The 27,555-nt window shown below is 41.2% G+C and overlaps 4 protein-coding genes across 8 annotated transcripts; all 4 read right to left on the reverse strand.

Annotated features, from left to right (window-relative positions):
* Positions 1-186: 186 nt before the first annotated feature.
* On the reverse strand, positions 187-12,673 carry LOC140789514 (lipid phosphate phosphatase 2-like). 5 transcript variants are annotated; one of them, XM_073139232.1, is made up of 9 exons: positions 12,529-12,672; positions 3,552-3,839; positions 2,322-2,539; positions 2,113-2,200; positions 1,918-2,027; positions 1,707-1,800; positions 1,026-1,214; positions 865-924; positions 187-490 (listed from the first exon to the last, which is right to left on the reverse strand). In XM_073139232.1, the coding sequence occupies exons 3-9, from the start codon at positions 2,535-2,537 to the stop codon at positions 294-296; spliced, it is 954 nt and encodes a 317-aa protein (XP_072995333.1). In that variant the 5' UTR covers positions 2,538-2,539; positions 3,552-3,839; positions 12,529-12,672; the 3' UTR covers positions 187-293. The 5 variants fall into 5 exon arrangements, with proteins under 5 accessions (XP_072995333.1, XP_072995335.1, XP_072995336.1 ...); XM_073139234.1 differs by lacking the exon at positions 3,552-3,839 and having other exon boundaries at positions 2,322-2,542; positions 12,529-12,673; XM_073139235.1 differs by lacking the exon at positions 3,552-3,839 and having other exon boundaries at positions 12,529-12,665.
* A 675-nt stretch (positions 12,674-13,348) lies between these two features.
* LOC140789708 (receptor protein kinase-like protein ZAR1) lies at positions 13,349-16,552 on the reverse strand. The gene is made up of 2 exons (XM_073139503.1): positions 14,793-16,552; positions 13,349-14,354 (listed from the first exon to the last, which is right to left on the reverse strand). Exons 1-2 carry the CDS (start codon positions 16,270-16,272, stop codon positions 13,711-13,713), a joined length of 2,124 nt encoding a protein of 707 aa, XP_072995604.1. The 5' UTR covers positions 16,273-16,552; the 3' UTR covers positions 13,349-13,710.
* Positions 16,553-18,324: 1,772 nt separating this feature from the next.
* On the reverse strand, positions 18,325-20,802 carry LOC140788907 (protein PLASTID MOVEMENT IMPAIRED 2). Its single transcript, XM_073138431.1, has 3 exons — positions 20,629-20,802; positions 20,383-20,526; positions 18,325-20,286 (listed from the first exon to the last, which is right to left on the reverse strand). The coding sequence occupies exons 2-3, from the start codon at positions 20,506-20,508 to the stop codon at positions 18,541-18,543; spliced, it is 1,872 nt and encodes a 623-aa protein (XP_072994532.1). The 5' UTR covers positions 20,509-20,526; positions 20,629-20,802; the 3' UTR covers positions 18,325-18,540.
* Positions 20,803-21,471: 669 nt separating this feature from the next.
* LOC140788908 (phytochrome-associated serine/threonine-protein phosphatase) lies at positions 21,472-27,244 on the reverse strand. Its single transcript, XM_073138432.1, has 10 exons — positions 26,894-27,244; positions 25,829-25,975; positions 25,664-25,731; positions 24,271-24,328; positions 23,169-23,279; positions 23,026-23,076; positions 22,368-22,511; positions 22,189-22,284; positions 21,988-22,059; positions 21,472-21,800 (listed from the first exon to the last, which is right to left on the reverse strand). Exons 1-10 carry the CDS (start codon positions 26,972-26,974, stop codon positions 21,717-21,719), a joined length of 912 nt encoding a protein of 303 aa, XP_072994533.1. The 5' UTR covers positions 26,975-27,244; the 3' UTR covers positions 21,472-21,716.
* Between the last annotated feature and the right edge of the window lie 311 nt (positions 27,245-27,555).

Here is a 27,555-nt window from a genome sequence, read left to right on the forward strand (position 1 = left end):
ATTGTAATTATTTTTTTCATTTTAATATATGAAAAACTGAGTGTATATTATATTTTTATTATAATAAAGTGCATATAATTTCTATATAAAATGTACTCCGGAGTCCCTTATTGCAATATTATTTTCAATCACAACTTCTAAAAAGAAAACTTTGTAGGCATTAGACATTGAACTAAACACAAGATCTAAGGGGTCAAAAAAGAAAAACAAAAACATATTTATTACATTCTCAGTCAAATTATAATATAGAACAGGGTCACCATGAAATTGCTTTGTACATTGCAAAATAAACTCTATCCTCTTCTTCCAGCTTCCATTGAATCAAGAATGGAGCTTGCTTCTCTTAAACCAATGCTGCCATGGCCTTCAGGTGAAACATAAGCAGTTTCAATCTCTTGTGGCCTCAAATTGTAGGAGTTTGTGTTATCGGCCACCGCGCCGTTATTATTTCTCTCCTCCAGCTGCAGAATATGTGCATGAGGCCAGAAACCTGCGAGAAAAGGAATAACAATATTAAGAGATTTATAAAGCTGCATGAATTGGTAGATCACAATGGAAATCCTCATAACATAATCCAACAAGAACTGCATATGAAGTAGATTTTCTTTTCATTCAGATACTAGTAAGGAATGACAATATCTGATTAAGGGACACCATATAGAAGTATCGGCCACCATATTTAATATTTAATAACAATATTAAATATATTTACAAATCAAAAAGTTTCTCAGGAAAGTAAATGTAAGCTAAAACTCAGCTAGCATAAAATGTGAATGCTTGTAAGCCACATAAAAACCATTGTACATTAGTTTTTTAGATGAAAAGTAAATCGATAAAATCCGAAAGAAAAAGTTGGGATCATACCATTTACATCATAGGGGAGTGGGAAGAACTGCAGATAACAAAATGAAGAAACTACCAGTCCTGCAAAAGTAAACAAAAGATTAACCAAGAGAAGATACAACACTTGAAGAGTTCAAAGCTAAAATGACTTCAAACGTTGATTAGATGATCAGAATTCAGACCTAGAAGCCCCCCTGCAAAAACATCTTGCCAATGGTGCCAGTAGTCATCCACTCGAGAAACTGCTACAAGGGCAGCAACAAGTAGAGGCAAAAATACAATACAAAGTTTTGCAATATGACCCCTACGATCAAAAGCTGTGATTTTGCCAGCTAGATACCATGAAAGAAATCCTAGACCAGCAAAAGACCCTGCAATAGAAACATACCAATTCAGTCCAAATTAAATCTCTGAGACATCAGTACTCTCCTCTAGAAACTACCTCTACATTACCCAAAGAGCAAGATGTAGCACAAGATCCTCACACACTACATACATGAAAACATGTATACATATGCACATAACATCATTGGCTGTTCAGACATCATTTTAAGTTCTGTGAAGAAAGGCCATATTTGCATGCTAGTAACTTCAGATAAAGTTAGGATAGAGATGATGCCTCTAACATGACTTAAAGTAGAAATTTAGCTGCAAAACAACATCTGACATTTACATTACCTTTTGTATGAGTTGTATCAAATGCAAAGAAAATCAGCAACCTGATCTACAGAATGCATGAACAGAAACTAGTGGAAGCTAATGTCATCTCAATCATATAGAAAAACTCATTCCACAAATTCTTGAAAAAACAAACTGTGAAATTATCATTATACTGTGACAGAAATAGTTATCTCATAGCATACATGAAGAGTGCCCGCTTGGAAAACTCTTGTGACCCTCCCTGATAACACTCTTTTCTCCATGGCATATGACATCTGTAGTGACATTATCATAAACCTGCACATCATGTGAATACATTAACATTAAACTCAATAATTCCATGGCAATTTGTAAGAATGAGGCCATAACGAACTTAAAGATGAAAAGGACAAAGGATATAAGCAGAGGGCCCACATCTTTTCCATCTGGGAAACAGCGCCAAAAGAAATCTGGTCGTGGCCGGCCAACACCATCCTTAATTGCATCCGTGATGACCCCAGTTATAAGCACAGAAAACAGAAGGCCTGTCGTAAATGTCAGAGTTCAGGACTAACACTTTGAAATAATATAACAATTTACATACTGAAAAGAGTGGCCAATGCAAAATACCGAGTATTGCATGATGCAAATCGTACACATTTCTCTTCTTGAAGTAAATTGCACACACAATGAACATAGGCAATACAATTGCAATAAGCTGCAAGAAAAGTGACATAATAGTCAAATATATGCATTAATATGCATGAATAAACCAATGCATTGGAAAAGAAATTTCTTTCTCGTAAGTTCTTAAACATGGAAGAGAAGCAAGAACAAACCGGAACAGCCCAAAATGGCACGGTATTGCTTTTCATCGGGTACCTCAGATCTGTCATCATGTCTCTTCCAACAAAGCGATGATATGGTTCTATTATATTCAATAGTCCATCAGTTATTGCAAGAAGTACAAGTATTATCCAGTCGTACATGTGGAATCTCACTACTTTGGCGCCATGAGATCTTAGTGTGTGAGCTCCCAGTTGAATATCTGCCATCTCTGCTGGTAGAAAATTTAATATGTGAAGCCTTTTGTTGCTCACAGCAATAAATAGCAGCAACAGAAAGAGATAAAGAGAAACTCTAAGATGATTCGATGATTTATTTTTTGATATTAAATGTCGAATTAGAATTTTAACTAAACATAATCATCTCAAATGAGAAAAGTTAAAACTTGCACTATAGTTAACATCAAGAGAGTATCAGGACTTTCTGCTGAACCCAAGGATATCTAACATGAAAATAATCAAAGCTACCATAACTTAAGTGGAAATTTTCTCATATATTTTCAGCATTAACAATCTTGTTATTTTCTACTTCCTATGACAAGACAGAAATTTGCCAGAAACTTCCTGCAACAAATCGAAAGAAACTCATATAGTAATTATGATAAACTAGCTATTACATAATTTACATTAGATAGCCTGAGAACCATCTTAGATCTATGACAATAGATCCTTAACAAAAAATAAAACTCTAAAAGTCACTGCCTCTATGACAAATGTTACTTCTCCATTATCCAGAGGCAACGACGAGAAACTGGTTGGAACTAATCCAAGAAGGAAGAGCTAAATTAGCAAAAGAGAATATAGAAAAACTTACAATTCAAAAGCAAACTGAATCCGTAAATCTATGTAGAAATAGATTAGAATGGTGATAGATTACATGGTGACCTTGGATTTTGGAAACGGAATGGAATAGAGGACATGAACAAGAAGAATATTCTCCTAAAAACCGTCAAAGGCCAAAACTTTCTCCATTTCCATTCTAAATTCTTGCTTATCTGCAAAGCAATCTTCCTCTTTCTTTCTCCGACTCTTCATAGAGTTTAAAGCCCAAACTATTAGATATATTAATCAATGTTCTCTGAGAGTTTAGATTTTAAACTGATTAAAAGAAAAAGGTCCTCCAATCGTCTCTTTACCCAGAGAAAAGCAAAGCATACAGAACAAAATTAAAAAAGAAAAAAAAAATCTAGAAGCAACAATTAAAGGAGACATAACCTCACATACCTAGGAGGCTTCTAACAAAACGATGGCTTTTGATTCAGAGAAGACTTCTTTGGCCTATTTATCCAGTTTGCGTCGACGAAATGCGACCAACCGACGCGTCGGCGATTCCAACGACCCTGCCTGCTGTTTGGATTACTGGAGGGAAAGAAGACGAAGACAGAGCGCAAACGAATGGATTCTAAGAAGGGCAAAGGTTGCTGCTTCGGCTGCTTCTAACTTTGGTTTTCTCGAGGGCATTGCTCGCTTATTATCACGACCAGGTGATCGTAGCAACGGAAAGCAGTAGATCTAGTCGATTTTGGATGTCATTTTACAAGTATTATTCACATCATGGATTTAAAAAAAGAAAAAAAAATACGAAGAAGATCAAACTTTAAATAAAGGAACAAATTGGGTGGTATCACCCAGCGCCATCGTTGTCTTCTTTATTTGATTAGTTTTATTCCTCTCAATCTTGAATTAGGAGACGACTAAAGAAAGGGATGATTAAATAAATAAAAATATATCTTGAAGAAGAATACATAGTACCCCAAAAACGACCGCCACCAAGTGAGACCACATTAATAACAAGTCTACCTACCCCCTAAACGCACGCAAGTCTAAATAAAGTCTTGCATCACCAACCACAACCAAGTTGAATATGATCAAATTTCTCTTATTAGTTAACAGAGTAGATGGTTCGATTGGAGCTATTAGATTTTTAAAGTCAAAGAAGAAGAGCCGGGCATACAGAGTATTCGAAACCACCATAAATAAATTTATTTTTTATCCTCGGTGATTATGCCTAAATTTATTTTACTATCCTGTTTATGTTTTATTTGTGTCAAATCATAACTTTTTCTGATCAAAGTTGAATTTGAAGATACTCGTCTAAGATAAAATTGTAAATAATTTAATATATTTTTTAATACACCTAAAATAATACTGATCGAATTTCAGATAATAAAGAAACGATAAAAAAATTTGTCGTTTAAAAATCTGATCATTATTATTTTAGATGTATTAAAAATTTATTAAATTATTTATAATATTATCTCTAATGAGTACGTGCAAATTCAATCTATAGATTAGGCGAATATGATGAAAAAAATAACACTTTTAGTTTAAAATAAATATAAAGATGTGAAGTGATATAAATAAAATTATATAGAGATGAAGTAAATGTTTTAAATTAGGGTGTAAAATGTTTATAAAAAAAAATTATTTCTATTAAGGAAAGGCTTTATTTTTTTGTACTCTAGTATCGAGTAATATTAGATAGAGGACGATCGACTCCTCTAAGTTTAAGGCGACGAAATGGAGGTTCCACCAGCAACAACGGGAGGAGAAGATGTGCACCAGCGGAGGGCATCATCGTCGAAGGTGTCGGAGCCGGAGGAAGCAAACCAACTCGCAGCAGGGCAAAGAAATCCAAAGGAGGCCAACAGAACTTGGGCTTGGTAGCGGCGGGAGCGATCGGGCCGTCGGAAACCGGAGCAATACCTAAAGAGATCCCGGCAAAACTAAGAGACCAGCCTGGAGGACGGCGTGGTGATCGACCCCGAGGTGTCAAGACTTGCAGAACAGATGGAAACTAGCACTCTTCGGTAGATTCCGGGCAAGGGCCTCACCACCGGGGCGGGCCGAAAGCCATGCTAGCAAAACTCGGGACAGGATTGAAGGTTTCTCGGTCTCGACATGGAGGAGGGATATTATGTCTTCGCATTCGAGAAAGCCGAGGACCCGGACCATGTGCCGATAAATGGACCATGGGCGGTCAAGGGCAAGTGCTCAACCTCATCCCATGGCGAAATAACTTCCGGCCGTCCCCGGAGGCTTTCATGACAGCACCGGTCTGGATACAGCTGCACAATCTCCCGCAGGAATACTGGGAACTGGAGGCTCTCATCCCAAGCAGCGCATTCTTTGCGCATCAGTTACGCGTTGATGAAACAACCCTAGACCCACCGAAGCCGTTTCGCTCGGGTGTGCATCGAGGTAGACCTTAGCAAACCTCAAAACAGCCGGTATGGCTCTACCGAAAGGAAGAAAGGGTTGATCAAAGAGTGCAAGATGAAAAGTCTCCTAAATTCGCCGCGTGCGGGAGGATCGGACATAAGGTCAAGAGTGCGGCTTCTCGGCCACAAACGGCGCAAAGGAAGGAGTCACCGGTGACCACAGACGGCGAGGGAGGAGGTGAACAGCGAAGTACAAACCCAAACCGGCAACAGGCCGACAAGGAAGAGGACAGCGGATACTATGGACCTTGGTGCACCGTCCAAAGGAAGCCGCGGTGGCAGGCTACCCAGAGGGGAAAGCAACCCGGTTACGCATACCGTACCTCGGCAAGCGATGGGAAAGATCAGGAAACCATGGGTAAGAAGAAAGAAGGGAAGAGAAAGCCAAGCGATCCGTATCAATTCCCACAGGGTTCCATGGGACACGGCAAGGAAAGAAGGGCAAGACAGCACGGAGATATCCATCAGCAGGCCGGAAAAGGAAGTAACCCGGAAGCTGGTCTAGGTACAGGAAGACGTCCCCGTCGAACGCAAGAGTACCAAGCAGACCATGCGCACGCAGAGAAGACGAAGACGGGGGTAGGGGCGCAGCAAGGAGAAGGAAGAGCAAGGAAGGGTGCCTCGTACCAGAGGCCATGCACGTCACGTGGAGAAGGAATAAAAAATCAAACGGCGGGGCCCACGCCAAGTAAGAGAGCCAGTGATGAGAAGCAAAAGGAAGTACGGGTGGACGAGCCAGAAGACGACACCGAGGCAGAACAATTAATGCCAGACGTGAGGGTTTCGGAAGACAGAGAACCCAACTCGCCAGGTGTCGGGGAGGCAAGGGGAAAAACTGCAATGGTCCAAGGGATAACTGTCTTGTTGGGCTCAGGAGTCCAGAGGGCACAACGGTCAGCCTACGTCAAAACAAAGAAAAGTGCTGGCGGAGAGCGGTGGACCGCCAACGGCTATCCGGCGCAGTTCGTCCAAGACGGACTGGTTACAGCAGGCTTCACCCCGACCACTGCGAAACAAACTAACCCACCGAGGAATCACGGCGAAACGGTGGCCAGAGTGAAGAGGTGCCTACTATCGGAAGACCGGGAGGAGGACGGCAAGGAAGGCGATGCCAGATACATGCAGCTTGCCCTGGTGGCAAACAAAGCTAATGACACTCCTGGGCAATGGAAATTGAGACGGAGCTGGAAGAGGAGAATACCAACAGAGGCGGGCATGCCATACCCACCTCTAAGAGAGGCAGGTTGCACTAACAGGCTGCCGGCCAGCCATCCCATAAGGTTTAACAATGTTAAAAACCTTAGTGTGGAACTGCAGAGGTGCCCGCAAGAAAGAGGCACTAGATCGTTGTAGAATCATGATCCGGGACCATAACCTGGAAATGCTGGCCTTGCTAGAAACGCACACCAGCTGGTCGGAGGCGGAGCAGGTGGCAAAACAGATTGGCAGAGGATGGGCGTGGTTCGCTATCCCCGCGCAAGGCAGGTCGGGAGGCATCCTGATCCTGTGGAAGAAGGAGCTTGGCTGGGTGGACGTGGCTACCGTATCAAGATATGCAGCTCACCTAACCATAACCCTAACGTCGGGTAGAACCTGGATTTGGACCATCGTGTATGCCAGCAACCTTCTGGAAGGCCAGAAAGAACTATGGGAGGAGCTGAAGAACATGGCCTGTCTGGACAAGCCGTGGGCGATCATAGGTGACTTCAACGCTACCCGTCCCGCCAGAGAAAGGTGCAAAGGTTGAAGTTACGCTAGGGCCGAAGGCAAAGGCGTTTGCAAAATTTGTAGACGAGACGGGGCTGTGCGACTTAGGGTTTGAAGGCATCCCTTTCACCTGGTGCAACAACCAGCAAGGGTCCCGTCGCATCTGGGTCCGTCTTGACAGAGCCCTAGGCAACACGGAGTGGGTAAGCAAGCACCCGGACTGCAAAGTTCAGCACCTGGATAGGGGTGCCTCGGACCATGCCCCGTTGCTCTTCAAGGTTCCGGCAGCCATGGAAAGGATCAAGCGACCATTCCGGTTTGAGCTCTTCTGGATGGAGTATGAGGAGTGCCAGAACCTTGTAAAGGAAACCTGGGCGAGGCACGCCGGAGGTAATCCAATGCATGCGTTCTCCCACCGGCTGAGTGTTTTGAGAAAAACCTTAAGCAACTGGAGCCGGGAGGCGATCGGAAGCGTGGAAGGGCGGCTAACGGCCACAAACACCAAGCTGGCAGACCTAGAAGAGCTAGATGCCAACGGTCAGCTGCAAGAGGAGGACTTTCAGAGGATGAGAAGCCTATACAACTGCAAAATTGCCCTGAACAGACAGCTAAATATCAAATGGTTGCAAAGATCTCGGCTCAGGTGGACAGAGGACGGGGACCGAAACACCAAATTTTTTCATATCTCGGCATCAATCCGAAGAAAGCGTAACACGATCTTTGGCATCATGGACGGTGAGGACAGATGGGTACAGGCTCCGGAGGAAGTGAACCAAACCTTTACGTCTTTCTACCAAAGCCTGTGGGCGGAGGTGGAAGTGCCTGACGGTAGGAGCGCGGAATGGCCCGCCCTACCGGAAATCTCGAGCAACGAAGCGGTGGCCCTAGAGCTGCCAGTGACGAAGGACGAGGTCAAGGAGGCGGTCTGGAGCCTGCCGAGAGGAAAGGCTCCAGGCCCGGACGGTATGCAAGCGGAAGTCTACACGCATCGGGACACCATGGGCGGCGGCCTCTGCCAGGCAGTACGCCATTTTTTCAGCAATGCAAAAATGCCGCAAGCTTGGGGTGACACCTTCATAACCCTGATTCCGAAGAAGGAGCTACCAATAAAGGTGGCGGACATCATGGTAAGCCGCCTGAAGAAAATGCTGGCCAACATCATCGGCCCGGAGCAGGCGGCTTTCGTGGCAGGCCGAAGTATCGAGGATAACACGTTGGCAGCTCAGGAGGTGGCTCACTCTATGGTGACCGACAAGGGCGGCAACCCTATTATGATGATCAAAATGGATATGGAGAAGGCGTATGATCGCGTTAGCTGGAAGGCGGTGACCGGCGTGCTGCAGCGGATGGGTTTCCCCCCGCGGTGGTGCAACTGGGTGCAGGCGTGTATTGAGTCCCCAAGGTTCGCCTTGCTGATCAACGGGTGTCCGACGAATTGAATCACGCCCCGGAGCGGCCTGAGACAAGGAGATCCGCTATCTCCCTACCTCTTCATCATCGTTACACAAGTCCTATCAAGGATCATTAGCGAGAAGGTAGACGAGAGAGGCCGCGAGCGGCTATCGGGCCGGAGATGTGCATCCGTCCCACCGCTCTATGCGAGATGACCCGTCGCTCATGGCGGAAGCTTCGCAACAAATGCCAGCAAGCATTCTTGATAGCCCGAGCCGGTATGAACTCATCACCAACCGTAGGGTAAACTACGGCAAATCGGAGTCGTATCCGCAAGCGGGGATCGGGGACGATGAAGCGGCATGCCTTAGCGATCAACTAGGCTTGCAGGTGGCAGGCATGCCATTCAAATACCTAGGGGTGCTTATCTCTGGCCGGAGAGTGAAGGTGAAGGAGCATCAGGAGCTGGTGGAGCGTATCGGCAGACGGCTTGCGGGCTGGAAAGGGTCGCTCCTTTCCCAAGCAGGCAAGCTAACCTTGATCAACGTCGCGCTGCTTGCGATCCCGGCTTACTGGCTGGGAAGCACGTGGGTGCTGGACGGGGTTCGGGACGAGATAACAAAAAAGCTCGAAACTTCCCGTGGAAGAATAACGATGGCCACGGCCTTCACGATGAACCGGGAGAGCGGTGACTACGGCGAAGAGGCAGGGCGGACTGGGAGTCCGCCGTCTAAAAGAGGCTCGAACTGCGCATCTGGGCAAGCTGGTGTTCAAGATGTTAAACAGAGAGCCGGCGCCTTGGATCAGAATCATGCAGGCCAAGTATGGGATGCTGCACCCATGGTTGATCCCGAAGAGCAAAAATCCATCCTGGATGTGGAGGGCGCTAACAACAACCGCCAGGCAGCTCAGAATGGGCTGCAGAGTTCTGATAGGGAATGGTCGAAACACGAGCGCCGCCTACGACCCCTGGCTGCATGAGATCCCGTGGTGCAGACAGCCAAAGGAATGGGCGAATACAGTCATGGCAGAAAATCTGCGTGTGGTGGATATCACCAACGGTAGGCAATGGTCCTCGGCGAGACTAACTAGGGAGGCCGGAGCTGAGATGGCTTACAAAATAGCAACATTCCCCATGGGTGCCGCCACCGGTGAGGACAGATGGATCTGGTGGCCGCACCCAAGGGGAACCCCTTCGGTTAAAGCCATATACTACTCTCTTCTTCCTCAGAGTGACCAACGATGGGAAGGGCTGGAGAAACCTCGGCGGCTTCCAGGTCGCCCCACGGATCAGAGTCTTCTCGCCGGAAACCGCTTTGCGCGCAGCTCCCAACGAGGGCTTACCTCCACTATATCCATGTGGGTGCCGAGGAACGATGCGCAATGTGTGGGTTGTTTCCGGAAACGACGGACCACCTCATGTTTACGTGTAGATACGGTTGAGTGGTGTGGGAGCTTCGCGGTCCAGAGAAGGGGGTGGAGGCGGCGTTGATAGACCAAGACCGGATCACGAGAGAGTGGTGTACAACCAAAGAGAATGATCGCGGATCAAAGGGAAGATAGCCCGCACGCCGTGGGCTTTATGGAAAAGTAGAAACGAAGTGGTTTTTGGCCTACAGCAGAGAGGCGGAGCTAGCGGTGGTCCGATCCGCCATCGCGATGGCGGAGGAGTATGGGCCCAAGTCGAAGAGAGGCATGGGAATACAAGGATGAGGAGGAAGCGGTGGGAACCTCCGGACTCGGGTTGGACAAAAGCCAACACGATGGTTCGTTCAAGCCGGGAGCATACCAAGGAGGTGCGGCGACAATCCTCCGAAATGTGAAGGTGAGCTAGTCCGGGCGGCATGGGAGCCGTGCCGAGCGTCTCGGCGTTGCAAACCGAGCTCTGGGCTATCAGAATGGCCCTGTAGGTGGCGAGCAGAGAAAGCTGGTTGGTGATAGAATCGGACAGCTCGGAGGCCATCAGATGCATGCGGCGGGTGGACCACTTGTCCATGGCGAGTCCGCAACCGGCGCGCAGACTACGCGGAGCTAGCGAAAGAATTCGTGGAAGTCCGGCTTGCTCACGTAGGGAGGGAAGCCAATGCGGTGCGGCGGGGCGGCGGCGAAGGCGAGGGAGGCCTCGGGCTTCTGCTACGCCGAACGGCTAACCCAGGTTCCATCTGAGCTGTGTAATCTGTTACTTGTCGACGCGGCAACGCCTCGACCGTCCATTAATATATAGCTGGTCTCAGCTCTTTGTTTGTCAAAAAAAAAAAAAAAAAAGAGTAATATTAGATAGCTTTCGTGTAATTTTAAATAATTTATATAAAGCCAAAATGAGTTTTTCTTAATATTAGTTCAATATTGATGGTGATTTAACTTAAAGAACTGAATAATTTCAGTAATAATTATAATATTTCAAAGGGCGTACAACAAATATAAATTATGTAAGAATTAATCTTTTACTTATTTTTTCTGAGTTAAAGCTCTATTAGTTCATGACAGAAGTTATGCATTCGATTCTCTTCGTAACTATGAAGGTTAATATTTAGGGATTTTTTAGCCGAAGGATTATATGAGCATGATTTGGGCTCAGTGATTAATTTTTTTTTATAAGAGTAGGCTCACTTTGTTAAACTTATACATTAAAGAATGCCGGTCCTTGTATTGATTAGGAAGTTAAACCTCCAAACTGGACAATATTTAATTTTATAATTGCAACATCCACATTTAAAACGAGTATGACAGTTGTAATTAGTTGGTATGAATTAATTATCACATCTATTAGTCCTAGGGACATGTCTGAATTATAAATGCATCATCTATTTATTATAAAGAACCTTGTTATGTTGACATATTCTAATCCACATCAACCCTTTTTAAACTCCATATAGAAAACATGGAGCATGCTTACATTACCTGCAACTTTTTTTTGTTCTAAGAAAACTGTAGTGATTTCCCACTCCTAATATATATTCTTGATTAAAGAGAAAGCTAATTGCTTACATAAACTACTAACAATTATAATGTTCAATGTCTTCTTTTCATTTTCTTTGTCAACCATATTCCAGAAAGGAGGTACATTTGGTCCAATTTAGGTTTATCTCATGCTTGTTGTCATTCCTTAGACTTTGCAATCTCCATTGCTTATTAGCTAAGGTATCATAAATTTTAAAGCTTTGGTCAACTGCTACTAGAAGAAGAGTAACATTTGTTTAAAACCATCTGTAAAATATCCATTTTATGTCATGAATCACTGGTCATTAGTACCTAAACCCATGTTAATTTAGCTGGTTCTGATACTATTCTACCGTATTTTTTAAGGGGAAAGTCCTGTTGTTTTCCTGATAAAAAAGAATGGTTTGTTATTCTAATATTGAGCGATGATCCGATACTAACCAATTAGTTATTAAAAAATATTTTTCATATGTTGATAAATTAAAGGGTATATAATATATTTTATATGTGTGACTAGATTAATTAATAAAATAGTTAGAATTTAAGTATTTTCTTATTACTTATCCTTATAATCATTTTCTTAATAATAGGAGTTTTAATATCTACAAATTTATTATTTTTTTATTTTTTAAAAAAATAGATAGCTAAGAGAGAAAAATAAAATAGAACTAATTTATTATTATTATTTAAAAAGTGACCGGTACATCCGGTTAATTTTAGTATTATTTAATTTCAATCGTTCGATTAGGAAAAAGAAAAATTAATAGTTCTTATTGAATTATTTGCCTCTAATATTTAGCTTGATGTAAGCTCAAATGGAGAATTTTGACGGACTTTTAAGTAATTGAAAACTTAATCCTCTATCTGTCCCCCCCTCTTCACTTCACAAAACGATATAAAAGATCTCAGCTTTTTTTCCATTTAAAACAGAAGAAACTTACTTGAATCCTGAGCTGTTGCAGTGGAGTACTTTGTGTGTTCCTGTCTATGCTTTTAGCTACACCATCACCTGCTCCAAGAACAAGAAAATATACTATACACAGAGACCAGGCATAGTAGCATACTATGTTTTAGGTAAAAGAGGAGCTGAGTCACAGTCTAATTAGAAAAGTTTCGAGGAGGAGGAAAATGAAAGCAGGAGAAAATAGACAAAAGCAATATATAAGATTCCAAAGTTCCATTACAAGCTACCAAGGAACAAGCAGGTATCGAATTGACACCAGGTCAATTACTCTAGAGTGGTGTCCAAGCTGCAGATTGAATCCTAGCAAATAAGGGGCCCCTTATCTGTTCCAGTGGTTATGATGTGCAATGCAATTAGACCCCCAGAAATTGATGGTGTTGGGCCCCAATAGGAAGAAAAGTTTGTCAAGAGGAAAAAGAATCTCATTAAATGATCCTGTCTATGATAGAGACATTTCCATATGAAACAGTATGTGGTAAAATTTACTTTTAACTACCAAAGGTAAGGAAAAAGTGAAGGAAAAATTAATATATAAAATATCTGAGGCCTTTGTGGAGCCTATAAGACCCATGGTTTTCAAAGAAAAGAAAAAGGAAGGAAAGAATTCACTTTGCTTTATGTCATGGTTGTCTAGAGCTTCATTCCAAGGACCATGTAGTAGCGTGTGAAAAGACTTGAGGTGGGAGGGGAACTGCTGTTTGATCAACCAACAACCAAACTATTTTGAGAAGATCTTTTGGCTTCCAAAGTCCAAGATTGAAACAACACATAGATGAACAGCATCCACACACCTTAGCTGAAGAATGATTCACATTTCCACATTTACCATATTCATTAAGCATAAAAACAGTAGCCACAGTTTGATACAAGATACATACATAAAACATAACAGACTGAAAGATGAAGAAGATACAAGCATTATACTTGATGAGATTTTGGGAAAGATGTCCTAATCTTTACTGAGGTGATGGACAAACTTGATAATCTCTAAGCTCAGATTCATCACCATCCTCTTCTTTAGCTGTATAAGTTATAAGGTGCATCAGACTGGACCTTGAGCATGCAGTTTGGTGGGAAACTACTTGAATATAGTTAGCAATTAAACACCTCATGCAGAAAGGAAAGTAAATTTTTACTTGGTGGCATCAAATTTCTAGCTTCAACTAGTAAGCCTGTCCAACGTTTCCATAACATTCCTCATTGACGGTCTCCTTTCAGGATTAGCTTGAACGCACGTAAGAGCAATTTTAAGAGCAGCGATTATCTCATCTTCTCTATCTAGTTCCCGAGCAAGGAATGGATCCAGCAAATCTGAAAGAGGTTTCTTCTCTTCGATACAGAACTGGACCCATCGAACTAGATTCATTTCCAAAGTTTCCAGGAGAACAGCTGGTGACCTACCCGAAATCATTTCAAGCATAATCACCCCGTATGAGTAAACATCCCATTTCTGAGATGGCTTTAGTGTTTTCAAAGCTTCAGGAGCTTGATAACATGATCCTTTGCTCACAAAAGGACTGACTGAGACATCAGATTGTTGGGTCTGAGTTTTCTCAGCAGACATCCTATCTGACTGTAGAAATGGTGATCCTCCTGCTATGTTGGCAAGGCGCCCAAGGCCAAAATCAGAAATATATGGTTCCATGTTCAGACCCAGAAGTACATTATTTGGTTTGAGATCTCCGTGAACATACTTTTTTGGGCTAAACTCATGTAAAAATGCCAAGCCCTTGGCTATTCCTTTCATTATCTTTAGTCGAACATCCCATAATGGAGGCGCAAATGCCATCATTCCCGCTTTCCCTAAAATATAGATCAACAATAACCATCAGAAATCACAACATGATTTAAGAGAGAAGGATGAGTATACACAAAAATGAGTCGTGATTATTCAATATAGTTCCTCCAAGTTATGATATACTATAACAAAGATGACCTCTTTCCTCTGTACTTATTTAGTCTTAGTTTGTCTTCCTAATACCTAAATAGGCTGACCATAGCTCTTAGCAGAAGAGTTTATATCTAGAACCACGCAAAATTCAAAACAAAGAGTGCTTGTTATGAACATGCACAATTTTTAGCAAACTTGTTATTCAAGCAGAAACTAAATTTCTACAATTATACATGGTCAGCAGATTCTATACTGGAATATTTTACCACTATAGTATATTATGTCGCAGATGTAACACACCAATATTGATATATAATTAATCTAAAGGAAGTTGCAATCTGAGACCATACCATGAATTGCTGCAGAGAGGCTACCATTAGGAATGTAATCATATACCAGCAATTTCTCATCGACTGACCAGTAATAAGCTCTAAGAGTAACAATATTTGGATGCCGGACCTTCCCAATAGCTTCCACCTCCGTTTGGAATTCTTTGAACCTTTGCAATCCTCCTTCCCCGAGCCTTCTCACAGCCAAGGTGAGTCCATCTTCGAGCACAACCTTGTACACAATCCCAATCCCACTTTTCCCCAACACAAAGGCAGAAGCTTTCAGAAGCTCATCTAAATCAAAGCTCACATGCCGATCCAGAGGAACTAGATCACATTGCTCAACATTATCAGATAGCGTCTCGGATTCATCTTTCCTGAAGCAAATGCAATCATTCCTGCACTTCAGACCCTTCTTAGAATTCCCGCTCTCTTCCTTCTCACGGAAAGAAGTAGCCTTCCAATAACAGTAAAAGAATACCAATGCTATTAGACCTATTCCAACCACATCACTGACTACAATAGCAACCACTGCATTCTTACTCAGACCTTTGCTGTTCCCACTTCCACTCGTTTTGTTATTAGCTACTAATCCAGAAGGTGAAAAATTGGCAGGCAGGAAAGGATTGGATGAAGGAACCTCTGAAGAACACGGATTTTTCAATGGTGGGCCGCAGAGACCAGGATTTCCAATGAATGCGGTAGGTCCTCTATTCTCCAAAGCCCCATTCTGTGGTATAGGGCCACTGAGATTGTTATATGTCAGGTCGATGTAGACCTTCTCTGGAAGCTTTCCCAAGCTCGGAGGGATCAAACCGGAGAAGAGATTATGCGAGAGGTCGACAGTTCCCTGAAGACTTGAGAGGTTTCCTATATCGCTCGGGATCGAACCACTGAACCGGTTGTAAGAAAGATCGAGTATTTCCAATGCAACCAAGGAGCTCCCAAACCCAATGGGCAAGGAATTGGTCAAATTGTTGTGGCTCAAAACGAGAGTCTTGAGCCGCTTGCATTGGATCAAGGATTCGGGTATGGAACCATTGAGATAATTCTGGGAAAGGTCTAAGATTTGGAGGTAGGAGAGGTTGCCGATCTCCGGCGGGAGGGACCCATATAAGGAGTTGCCATAAAGGACCAAGCTTTGCAGTCCCCCGGCGGCGAAGAGCCCCGCGGGAATCCGGCCAAAGATGCGATTGTTCCTAAGATTGACGTGCCTAAGAGAAGGAAGAGAACCGAGAGCAGAGGGGAGGAAACCTGCCAACCTTTTCTTAGGTATGCTCAAGGAGACCACTCCACCATCTTTGCAAGTGATCCCATTCCAAGAGCAAGGATCCGGGTCAGAAGCGTTCCAATTCGAAAGGGACCCTTCTGGGTCCTCCCTAATGGAGCTCTTGAAGGACAGGAGAACATTTCCTTCACTACTGAGACCAGAGACAAGAAGCACAAACGGGTTGCAGAGAAGGAATAGAACCCAAAAGGGATGTAAAACTGAAACACCCATCAATGGAGGCTGGAGAGAGGAAGTATCCGACCGTTGGGTGAGGAAGAACACTACGACTAGCTTCAGAATGGATCAACCGCAGAGGAGCAAGCTTAAAAGAAAAAAAAAAAGAAAAAAAGATGGGATCTTTGGAGGAGTCTTACTTACCTACCTCTGCTGCAATGATCCGAGGAGGGATTAGAGAGTTGTTGGGAAGCAAAATGTTGAAGCTTTCACGAGAGGTGAGTGCGGAGAGGCGGAAAGAGGATGAGGAGGAGGAGGAACAGAGAAAAAGTTAGAGAGAACTCCACTGCAGGATATAATACTTTGTACACTCGCATAGTCGCATAGGATTCTTTGCAGTGGCCCCACTAATACGATTAAGGAAAATTTCATTTGCTTTCTTTTATCTCCTCTACTTTAGTGAATTAAACCGGCTTTTTTTTTGGGTGGGGTTGATCTAAACCAAATCCTAAGCCCTATTAAAGTTTCCTTCTTATTAGGACTTCGGCACTTCGCCAGAGAGGGGTTCAGGACTGACCCGGTTCGGTCCGCATCAATCTTGGACCGACCGTGAGAAATAAATTTCTTCCGAACCGAGTTGATAAATAGTATGGGGGCGAAGTATGATATCTCGTCTTAACGGTTTGACACGTGACAGGAGAAGTAGCCGTTTGTCACGGTTTGGCGAAGCCCACGACTTCGTGGCCTAATTATAGTCGTTCACGTTAACTTCACGCTCAATTTTGGAAAGCATACCTCCAGGAGTGCAACAGCTGGGAAGAAGGACCATCACATAGCGGGTGTGTTTGTCTAAATAAGGGTGTAAACTTTATAGTTAAAAAATAACACCTTTTTTTTTCTTTTCTAATGAGATGATTAAAATAGAGTTTAATAGTACATATCAAATCTTTAGCCTTTATTCTGCCCCTTATTAAAGTAAACCTCAAAAATATTAATTTGTTGTATGTCTTGTATATCATACAAGAGGGACTTTGAGTTTGTTTAAGAAAGGAGAGTTTTGGTTGTACAGATGAACAAGAGAAGCTTTTAGAAAGAGAGGAGCAGAGGACCCCCCCTCCCCCCAAAAGTCCTTAGAGAAAGGGAATAGAAGAATTAAAAGGAACTATAGTTTGCAGGAAATGAGAGGCATCCAGCTAAGCTTCTATCACTTATCTATCCCACAATATGATTTCAGCTTGTCTGAAGAATCATTACCTGACAAATATGGTTATAGAATAGCAACAGAAGAATAAAATGAAAATTACATTGTGGGTCTTGTGTCTGCTGTTTTGGTGTACATTGCTGAACTTTAGCATCTCAATTTTTTTTTTTTTGGATAGAATATCATCTTCTTTCTCATGGATTAATTGGATTCTCTGCCATTTTTTTTATGAGGTGGAGCAGGAAGCTTTTTGCTTTGATGTGGTGAAATTGTTTCACTGGTATAAAGATTTCTTTTGATGTTTGTATTTTTCTTGGAAGAGATGTCTGCTAGGTGTCACCTCTCCAAGACCAAGACATTGAGATGAGTAATTTGAGAGCACCTAAGGAGGGGCATGTGATTGGGGGTGAGTAGTGGGCAATTTTCAAAGAACTTTGTGACCTGGAATATTTATACTTGACCAAGCCCAGCCTTGAGGACTTTATTCCAAACTGTAGCATCTCCAAAGTGCTGCAGGCTTACCTTGAAGGACTTAATCTATTGCTCTCTTTTCTCTCACTCACACACACATATATGAACTCTCAACAGTTAAAAAGATGGTGCTGTATTCAAAGTTATAGCTTTATTAATGCTATATACTTAAACTACAAGATGTTCAAATTAACTTTTCATTCAAAATTTAACAGATACTCTTTGTCATTCCTAATAATATGTAGTGGTTAGAGCATAATCAAATATGGCAAGGCTCTCTAGGACATCAGCACTAAGATTACAGAAGGACTTGTCATAAAAGTTACAAGGCTGGGTAAAAAAATCTTCTGAGTTGCAATTTAGATTTATATAGGATTTAGTAGATGAAGGAGAAAGATGTTAACTTTCAAATAATCTTCATTGAGGAGAGTCCCTAATAGATATTGCTAATTCTTATTTCTAGAAGTATTCCACACAAGTGACAGCAATCACAAAGGTCATATGCAGGTATATTAATGTGCAATGACATGAACAAGATCATGGTCTATTACATCCTCTAAACTAACTTGCCATTGGATATGCTTACCAAGTTTTGAACACATTAAATGAATGATGAGGAACAAAAGGAAGAAGAATTTGCAAGAGAACAAGCTTCACTTTAGCGTCGTAACTTGTCGACCTTTCAGAAACTTGACTAAATTGGGCATCACTTTCCTTCTCCTCTTGATAGTAAACGACGGCGACCGAGCATTTCGTGTTACTGATGAAGCTGATATCCTCCTCATACTTATCCTTCTTGATGCTACTGGAATTCCATTCTCTTTCAATGATTTCCTTGGAGCTATCATACCACGTTGCAGCTTACAAACCTCCCCCACATTCTGTCTCCAATTTAGCAGCTCCTCTTCTGTTGCATTCTGAGCAGCCAAAGACCTCTCCATCTCGCGAATCGTTTCTTCTTCCATCTCCCTAAGAATTTTGATCTCCTTCTCAGCAAATTCAGTTCTCATTATTATCTCTTTCTCCGCAGCCTTCAGTGCTTCAACCCATGCTTCAGATGCTGCCACCTTCTTGTCTGCAACCAATTGCGCGGCCGTCGCACCGCGGCTTAGATACTCGTATTCTGACTTTGAAATAGTAACAGATGAGCTGCCTGGAGTTGAATTATTAGCTCTATCTTTCAGGGTTCTAACTGAAATGCTCTTTAACTTCTTTAATGCAAAAGCTTCTGATGCTTTCACTGCTTCAAGATCTTGGACAGCAGCTTGCAATCTTTCCTCTGATGAGCTGATCTCGACCATCTTATCAGTTTCCGCTCTGATTTTACTTGTTTCGTCTTCGATCATCTCTTTCTCCTTCTTGACTGATTCGATTTCTGTATGCAGTTGCTGCAAAGCCACTGACAGATTTGAGACTATTGCTTTCGCTCTTCCATCAGCCCTTGATGCTGTTTCCAGCTTTGACTTGGCTTTCAGAAGCTTGGAGTTGAGATGCTGCACGTTAGAGTCTGCCTTCTTTTCGAGCTTATTCAATCGATTGGTTTCCTCGGTAATTGGCATCAACTCCATCCTTATCAAATCCATAGAAGCCATGATTTGAAATCCATCTCTCTTGATTGACGCCAATTCCTTCTTCGCTTCCTTCAGTTCAGCCTCCGCTGACTGCAACCTTGACCTGCCATCTGAATCCTCTTCACTTCTCTTAATGCTTTGATTCCTCTCCATTGCTCGAACCAACACCATTTGAGTTTGCAATACATCTACATCCGAGTTGGTCACCGTGAGCTTCATCTCAAGCTCCTTTGCGTGATTACTTTCTCTTTGCAGATGCTTAATCCTCTTCTTGGCAGCCTCTATGTCCTTCGCAAATTGATCAGCCTCAGACGCCCTCTGAGCTTCTATGTCACGGCATTCGCGTTCGGCTTCAATCCTAGCAAGCTCCACCAGGACATGCTCCTCGTTAGCATCCTCTATCTCCATCTTAAGCTCTTCTGCTGATAGTGAATAGGACTGGAGTTTCGAGCTTGCGACTTCGATTTCCTTCTCAGCTTTCGACTTAGCTTCTAAAGCAGATAATAAATCAAGTTTCATCTTGCTCAGCTCTTTCTTCACTGCATCCAATTCTTGAATCACTTCTGCATGCTGACGGTCGCTCGCCTCTTCTCGCTCTTTTTTGCCTCTCCCTGGCTTCTTCATTGCCTGAAGCTCTGATCTCCGCTCTCTTGCTCTTGCGTTAGTCTCCTCGATTTGGCGGGCGAGTTCTTTAGCCATGTTCCTGGCCTCGAGCAGTTCAGATTCAGCATAGGCTTTCTCCTTCTCTGCAGAGCTCTTGGTCTCGTGTAGCCTTCCTTTGTCCATCTTAGCAAGGTGGAGTTCTCCGGTTTTTGAAGGCGAAGAAACCTATCGGAATGAATTCATCATCGATAGTTCAATCGTCACCCAATCTTAATCGAATAAAACAGTGGAAAATTCACAAGAAAGAATGAGAAAAAGAACCTCATGGAGTGGAACTTGGGCCTTGTAGTTCTCTGGCTTCCTTCCATTTATTCTCTCACCATAGAAGCTAATTGCAGCCTTCACAGATCCAATTCCTTCTGCACTCTCAGTCTTTGTCCTATCCATTTGAGCAAAAGGAAATATCTACCAGAGGTGAACGAAAGAGTGCATCAGAGAACAAGATAAGTTGAAGAACTATGAAAAGGAAATTTGGAGGATAAAGATCAAAAGGAGAAATTTACAAACCTGAGAGAGGCCTTGTGATGATGATAACTTGTCAGAATTCAGAAGGCTACCTTGCTAGTAATGAGTCCATTGCCCATTGAGATGGGGCAAAAAGCCGGCTCCTTTCTTGTTCAATAGATGAAGGCTTTGTTTTTGTTTGGCGTACTAATAAATCCAAGGCTATCTTCTTTGCACATATGCAGGAGAAGCATTGCCACACAAATATATGACTTAAATCTTAATCTCTTATGCCCATCAAAGTCTAACTCAGTATAACTTTCTTGTCTCTTTTTAAGTGTTTGGATAAATGTCATTTAGTACAAAGACAATTACAAAATGGGACCATTTTATCTATGATAGGAATAGAACAAATCAGCTCAGTTTAAAAAACTAGCTCATGTAGTTATATGACATCCCTGCTATAAAAATCCACCCAAATATTGTTGATTTCTTGGGACAAAGAATGGGTGTAATATTGCCATGTTTGTTAAGTTTAGCTAGTTAATTGTAAAATACAACCACGTAGGAATTAAGATCACAAGTTGCATATGAGAAGCACTCTGATATTGAACGAAAGATACAACTCCATGACTGGCCAATGAGGGGGGCACGTCTCTTTGGATGTGGCCAAGAACCTCCCTGTCCAAGTCATTGCCACGTGGGCTCCATCCTGGGAGAGGCAACAAGCTTGTCCACGTGTCCATAGGAGAAACGAGAAGCATATAAAAAAATTCTCAAAAAAAAAATAATAATAAAAAATCTCAGATTTACCGGTGCTACTTTTTCAAGCTGATCTAATTTACTTTTCCACAAAACATACAAACCAGAAATACTTTTTGACTTTACGTAATGAAAAGCATAGAATGGGGAAGAGGAATTCCAATAAGAAGCTGAACAAGATCCATCCTACGTAGCAGGCTGCTCTCAGATATCCTAAAGCCAGAGAATGAATTGAGAGATAACATCGTTAAGAGGGGAAGAAACCATTAAAAATAAATAGAACAATAATGGTCATAAAGATCCTGATATACAGGGGTATAAAATCTACAAGGCAGGGAAACATTGCCGTAAAAGAGTGGAAAGGAAGACAATAGAAATTATTCCGTCAGTCAAAGGAAGTAGGGGACTCCAGTCCTAGGCCCCCTCATCTGGTTGTTCTCCTCGGTTTCAGTGAAGAACTTCACCTCTCTCTCCTGTCAAATATTGACGGAATTTCAGTTATACTGTTCATTGTATGTACAAAATGAGAGGTAAGAGAAAATTGGAGACTAAATGCCAATGCCCATGGATATAGATTTTTCCACCTAGATATGCTCCTGATCCATATCAAATTCTAAGAGGCAAGAGGCAAGAGTTTGCAGGAAAGAGCCAAGGGCGTACCATGTTCTCATTGAAGCTCAATATAGAAGCTACGTTTCCACACCTATAACAGTAATTCGGCGCAGACCATACCTGGACAAGCAAAGTTAAATAAATAAGCATAGAAAGCTTGAGTAACTTGAAAAATGAAAATATCATTACATGCAAGCAGGAAAAGAGAATGCATTTAGTGAGGAGCAGCTTGTGTAAACTTAAACTCACAGTAACAAGGCCTTTGTCTTGAAACATGTACTTTAGACCTTCCTGGACAAGCTGGTGAGCACGACAAACTAGATCGAGGTCGTTTATATGATTGAACTGCACGGGAATGGTGTCATCTTTAATAAGAAGCAGCTGGTAGTAGACTGAACCCAAATCAGAAACTGTGTCCATTCACATACCTCGGCTGTCACTCTGGACCCAAAGAGCCAACCTGCTCCACGGGGACTAACAGCCCATGTTTCAATCTCTTCAGGATCACTCCACATGAGATCACAAAAGGGACCCTCATGAGGAATTTCACAGTTGCGATCAATAATCCGGATCTGTCCGCAGACAAGAATATATGAAGTAAGATGCATAGAAATCTGTCAGGATATTTTATTAACTCACACAACTGAACTGGAATAAAAAAACTGTAGAAATAATAAATCAGTCATGCAAACAATCTTGCCAACTTTAACAATAATAATTATTTCCTGTCAACATGAATATAACAGCAGTAAAAGATATCCGAACTATGACATATCAACAAAAATCAATGAATGCACATACATTCTCACATCAACCATCAGATGGGGCCACGCTTGTACTCATTCAAATTATGATTCATTAAGAATTTAAGATCAAATGATTAACTAGAGAAATTTTCCTTCTCATAACAAGTTGAAACTAGTTATGAGATTCCCCTTCCTACCATTGATGTGAAAATATTCAATAGCAAAATAAAAATGTAACATGCTCAGACTACAGAATAAAGGATGCAAGGAAATAGAGAGAGGTCTCAAGTATCTACCATGAAGATGTAATGTTTGACTGAAACGTCGAGGAAACAATTACCTGATCAATTGTGCGTATATCAGGAGATAAACCTCCATGCACACAGAGCACCTATAATCCACAAACATTATGATGGAAAGATTAATATTGGGAAAGGAACTTGATAAAGTAATTTAGGTGTGTCATAAATCATAATTGCTCACGGTTCCATCTATAATGGCTGACAGAGTAAGGTAGTCAAAAACATCTGTGCAATACCGCCAAGCATTGGCATTTCCATACTTCCTCTGGCACTCATCATAAAAGCCGTACACCTGAAAGAATTACATAACAATCATCAGATATAATATAAGGAAGCTAGCACATTTCAACAATAGAAAGGGGTGCCGATCATTTAGTTAGGAAAATCCAAATGACTGCCCGTAGCATTACTTAAGCTACATAGTAATTGTATCAGATGAAGTTAGAGGCGCTCCTTCCAAAACAGCTGATCTCTAGGCCTTGTAATCACATTAAGAAGCATTTACAACACTACTATGTTCATATAATCTGCGTCTAGCAAAGTTTAGATTGTTAATACCCTAGAGAAGTAGAAAATATAGAATAAAAAAAATCAAAGGACTAATTAAAATGGAAGTATGAAACCACTCAGATGAGTCCAGAGTAATTGGACTTGTTTGCTACATGTAAATATATACAAACGATGCCAAGTTACATAGAAAGCTCCTGAGAGTACAATCACTGTCTCCATTTCAGATTCTAAAGAGTACCACGCGAGTCTCCTAAATAAAGTTCTCACCTTGTAAACCAATCAGCTAAAATTACCCTTTCCACCTCAGCCGTATTACAAGTTTCAACCCTCTCAACAAGAATCCGGCAACCTTATAATGGATCTCCCCTCTACAATCATGGAGAATCCACTGGTTGGGCAATGACACAGTGGTTTGGTATGAATGAAGAAATTCTGAACAAAAGGATCAGAATTCAGATAAAAACCAAACTCTCAAAATATCCCACACAAGAAAAGTTAGTAGTGACACATCTCAAGGGAAACCATGGACAGCCACTTCCACTTTAGCGGCTGCATGAGACTTTGAATTAAGTGTTTGTTCAACAAATCAAACTTGCCATCCAGATCAATAAAAGAAAACCTAACAAATTGTTTAAGGACATGCCATCCGCGATGAGAAACTTTGATCTTACAACTTTGCAACACGAATGGAAATTGTGAATATAGCAATAACTAAGTCATTAACTAGAAAGTTACACAAAGCTCACTTTCAACAATAGGAAGCAAGAGCATACCTGGGTCAACTGCCTGCTTTCATGATTTCCACGCAAAAGGGTTATATTTGCAGGGTACCTAAGTAAAAGCAAACACAAACGCCACAACAAGGTTAACAACATACATGACACTAACAAAGACAAACTAGTCCGTATGCACTTAATCAGTTGCATTAAATAAGTGGAGATGCATTTTGCATTACTCAAACAATCTTATTACTGTTTTCAAGGAAAGAAATGTGTAGACTGTTTGAGGGAAAAAGGCCCAAATTCAGAAGATGACAAAAGATATGTTTTTTTTCTTTTGAAGCGGAACTTTCTACACAACCTCAGAAATAGCCACACACTTATGTCTTGGTTAAAACAACATTCGATAAATTATACATAACCCATTTAAAACTTATTGGTTAATGAATACCTGCCATTTACAAGCCACCTTCTATATTCCAAACAAACTTTTCATGGGAAGATGGTCTGGTGGCTCATATTCGGCACCGGTGAATTGTGCCAAAAAGAAATTATAAATTAAATATAATATTGTACTCTGGTTTGTAGGTTATCCAACTTGAAATTCCTGACACAATTTATTTCTTGAAAAAGAAGTTCCTGCATGAACAAACAAACAGCCAGACACTTGGGCCTTGATTGCTTTGAGATTAAGGAAAAAATATAGAATAGTTATTCTAGATTTGTACCCCTAAAATTGTACCTTTAAATTTTTAATCAATCTAGAGTGGTGTGTTCTAATGTTTACTTGTCTAGAATAGTGGTGGAAAATTACCTTTCATATGACATAAAGTTGAGATAAAAACAAATAAGAAGTAAAAATTAACTCAAATATCATCGATTTAACATTTAAGTTAAAATGTTTTTATTTATTATTGGTATGCAATGCATACTTATAGGTATACATTGCATACCTGTAAGTATGTAACAAGATAAGTGGGTGGTAGAAGAGAGGAGAGAGGAGGATACAAGATTTTAAAATAACTTTAATCAAATCAATGATAAAATTGTAATCGGACTTGTGCACATAATAATTTGAAAAATGTTTATAATCTAACGTAGGGATAATTTGATAATTTGATATCTCTTTTCTAATCTAGAATAGTATTATCTAATATCGAATAAAGAAAAGATAATCCTTAAGCAAACGAAGGTCCCAAATAGGACATGAAAGTGTATTTCACAAAAATAACAAAAAATGTATTTGGCAGATAAATTAAACAACACTAAGTTTTGACTTTTTAGTAGAAGGTCCCAAATAGGACATGAAAGTGTATTTCATCTCAAGTGGAGAACCTGCTCCTTAGAGAAGTCAAGATATTGACTTAGGAGCCTTAAGAGCAGGCACCCCTTAATAATTCCTTGAAATATTTGGATGAAGCACAAATATTATCTGAAGAAGAAATACCTGGCTTTTAGAAGCAAAAGAATTGTAAAAACCTCCAAACTGTTATAACCACGATCTACAAAATCACCCTGGCATAGAGTTACTATTAGACAAAAATATGAAAAGTATACAGGAAATCCAATTTACTAGAGGCATTGCAATTATTTCATAAAGCTTAAAGCTCACCATAAAAATATAATTTGTTTCTGGAACATGCCCACCAGTCTGGAAGAGTTTCATTAAATCATGAAATTGACCATGGATATCACCACAAACAGTCACAGGGCTATTGACAGGCTGAACATTTGACTCCTCAATAAGAATCTCCTTCACCTGAAAGGGGTTACAAATAATGAGTTCAAAGAAATAAGGATAATCACGCTATCACAGTATTTCCCATCATCATGCTTCCCAAAAAAAGTTTTAGGGAGACGTGTAGCCAACAATGGCATCGGTTCAGTACCAGACCATCAGAGGAAATAATCCTAGCCAATAACAATAGTGACAGTGTTTCTATCCATAATATACTTCATTCTTTGGATCAAAATGAGCATTATGTCAATGCAGACCAGAGTTTCACTTGCTACCAGAGTAACCATCAATAGTGTCAGGTTAATAGCAATTGTAAAAGTTCATTAATTCTTATATGGAGCTTTCTCCAAATACAAAAGAGAAATGGCATTGAATAGCAATTGTAAAAGTTCATTTTTAGTGTTTCATCAAATCCGACATAACAATCTGACAGAAGGTACAGTATAATACCGTAGGTGGACACTGATACAGTGCCAACGCTCCTACTATATCTTTGTTCCAATCAGGCGAACATAAGATCAACCATATTGAAAAGAAGACACTCTATTTTAGAAACAATAGATTGCTGGTTAGTGAAAAAATGTACAATCATATACCCATTTCTTTAAACCTCCTCAGTACAGCATACCCAATAACACAAACAAGATATCAAGTTTGATGATCACGGTATACATCCCTTTCCGTGCCCCTACGAAGCAAATGCATGCCTCGGAGCCATTTAACTCACTTTTTTTCTCTTTGATATTATTCGAAAGTTTAATTTCTCTCCCCATTCTTGCACGACCATCTTAAGTTTATCGAGTAGCATCCCTTCCATTCCAAAACTATTATCAAACGCCCGGACACGGAAACCCTAGATAGGAACCAAACCCTAAACTCGAACCAAAATGGAACTCCTTCGTACAATAAAAGGAGGTGAGAGAGAGAGAGAGAGCTTACGTATTCGCAGAGGAGCTGGAGCTCGTCTTCCGTGAGGTGCTGCCCTTCCTTCACCTTCGAGATCCATAGATCCAAATCCATCAGAGAATGGTAAAGGAGATGGAGGAGCGCAAGCCCTTCTTTGGAATCGAAACACCTCTCCGAGCGAAAGAGATGGAAGATTCGAACAAGAGAGGAGTTGAAGACGAAATCTTCCAAGAGATCCAAGGATAGAGATAAAAATCTCCACTCTCTCTCTCGCGCGCGCACGCCTCCAACTCGATCTCGATGGTCTCTATGCCGCAAATCGCAATGCTGTATAAAGTTTTGCGAAACGACGAACGGACTCGAGCTTGAGTTTGGTTCAGATTTGAGCTCGAACTTCATGCTAATCCTATCAACATTTAGTATGATCATTTCGGATTTAAATTGAGTCAAATTAAAATCGTACATAAAATCGGATTTAATTAGCTAGATTTGTATATACTTGTTTACATTTTAATTATCAGATATATATATATATATATATATATATATTGAATCAGTTTTTCCTTTTTATCTATAATCAAATCTTATATATGTCAAATAAAATTTACATTTAAATTTCATATCCATCATAATTTTACCAGCATTCTGAATGTGAAGGTGAAAGTTTTGAATCAGTTAATTTTTTTATCGATTTT

Source organism: Typha latifolia, chromosome 5, assembly GCF_019914945.1.
Source record: "Typha latifolia isolate L0001 chromosome 5, TyphaL0001v2, whole genome shotgun sequence".
NCBI classification, from domain to species: Eukaryota; Viridiplantae; Streptophyta; class Magnoliopsida; order Poales; family Typhaceae; genus Typha; species Typha latifolia.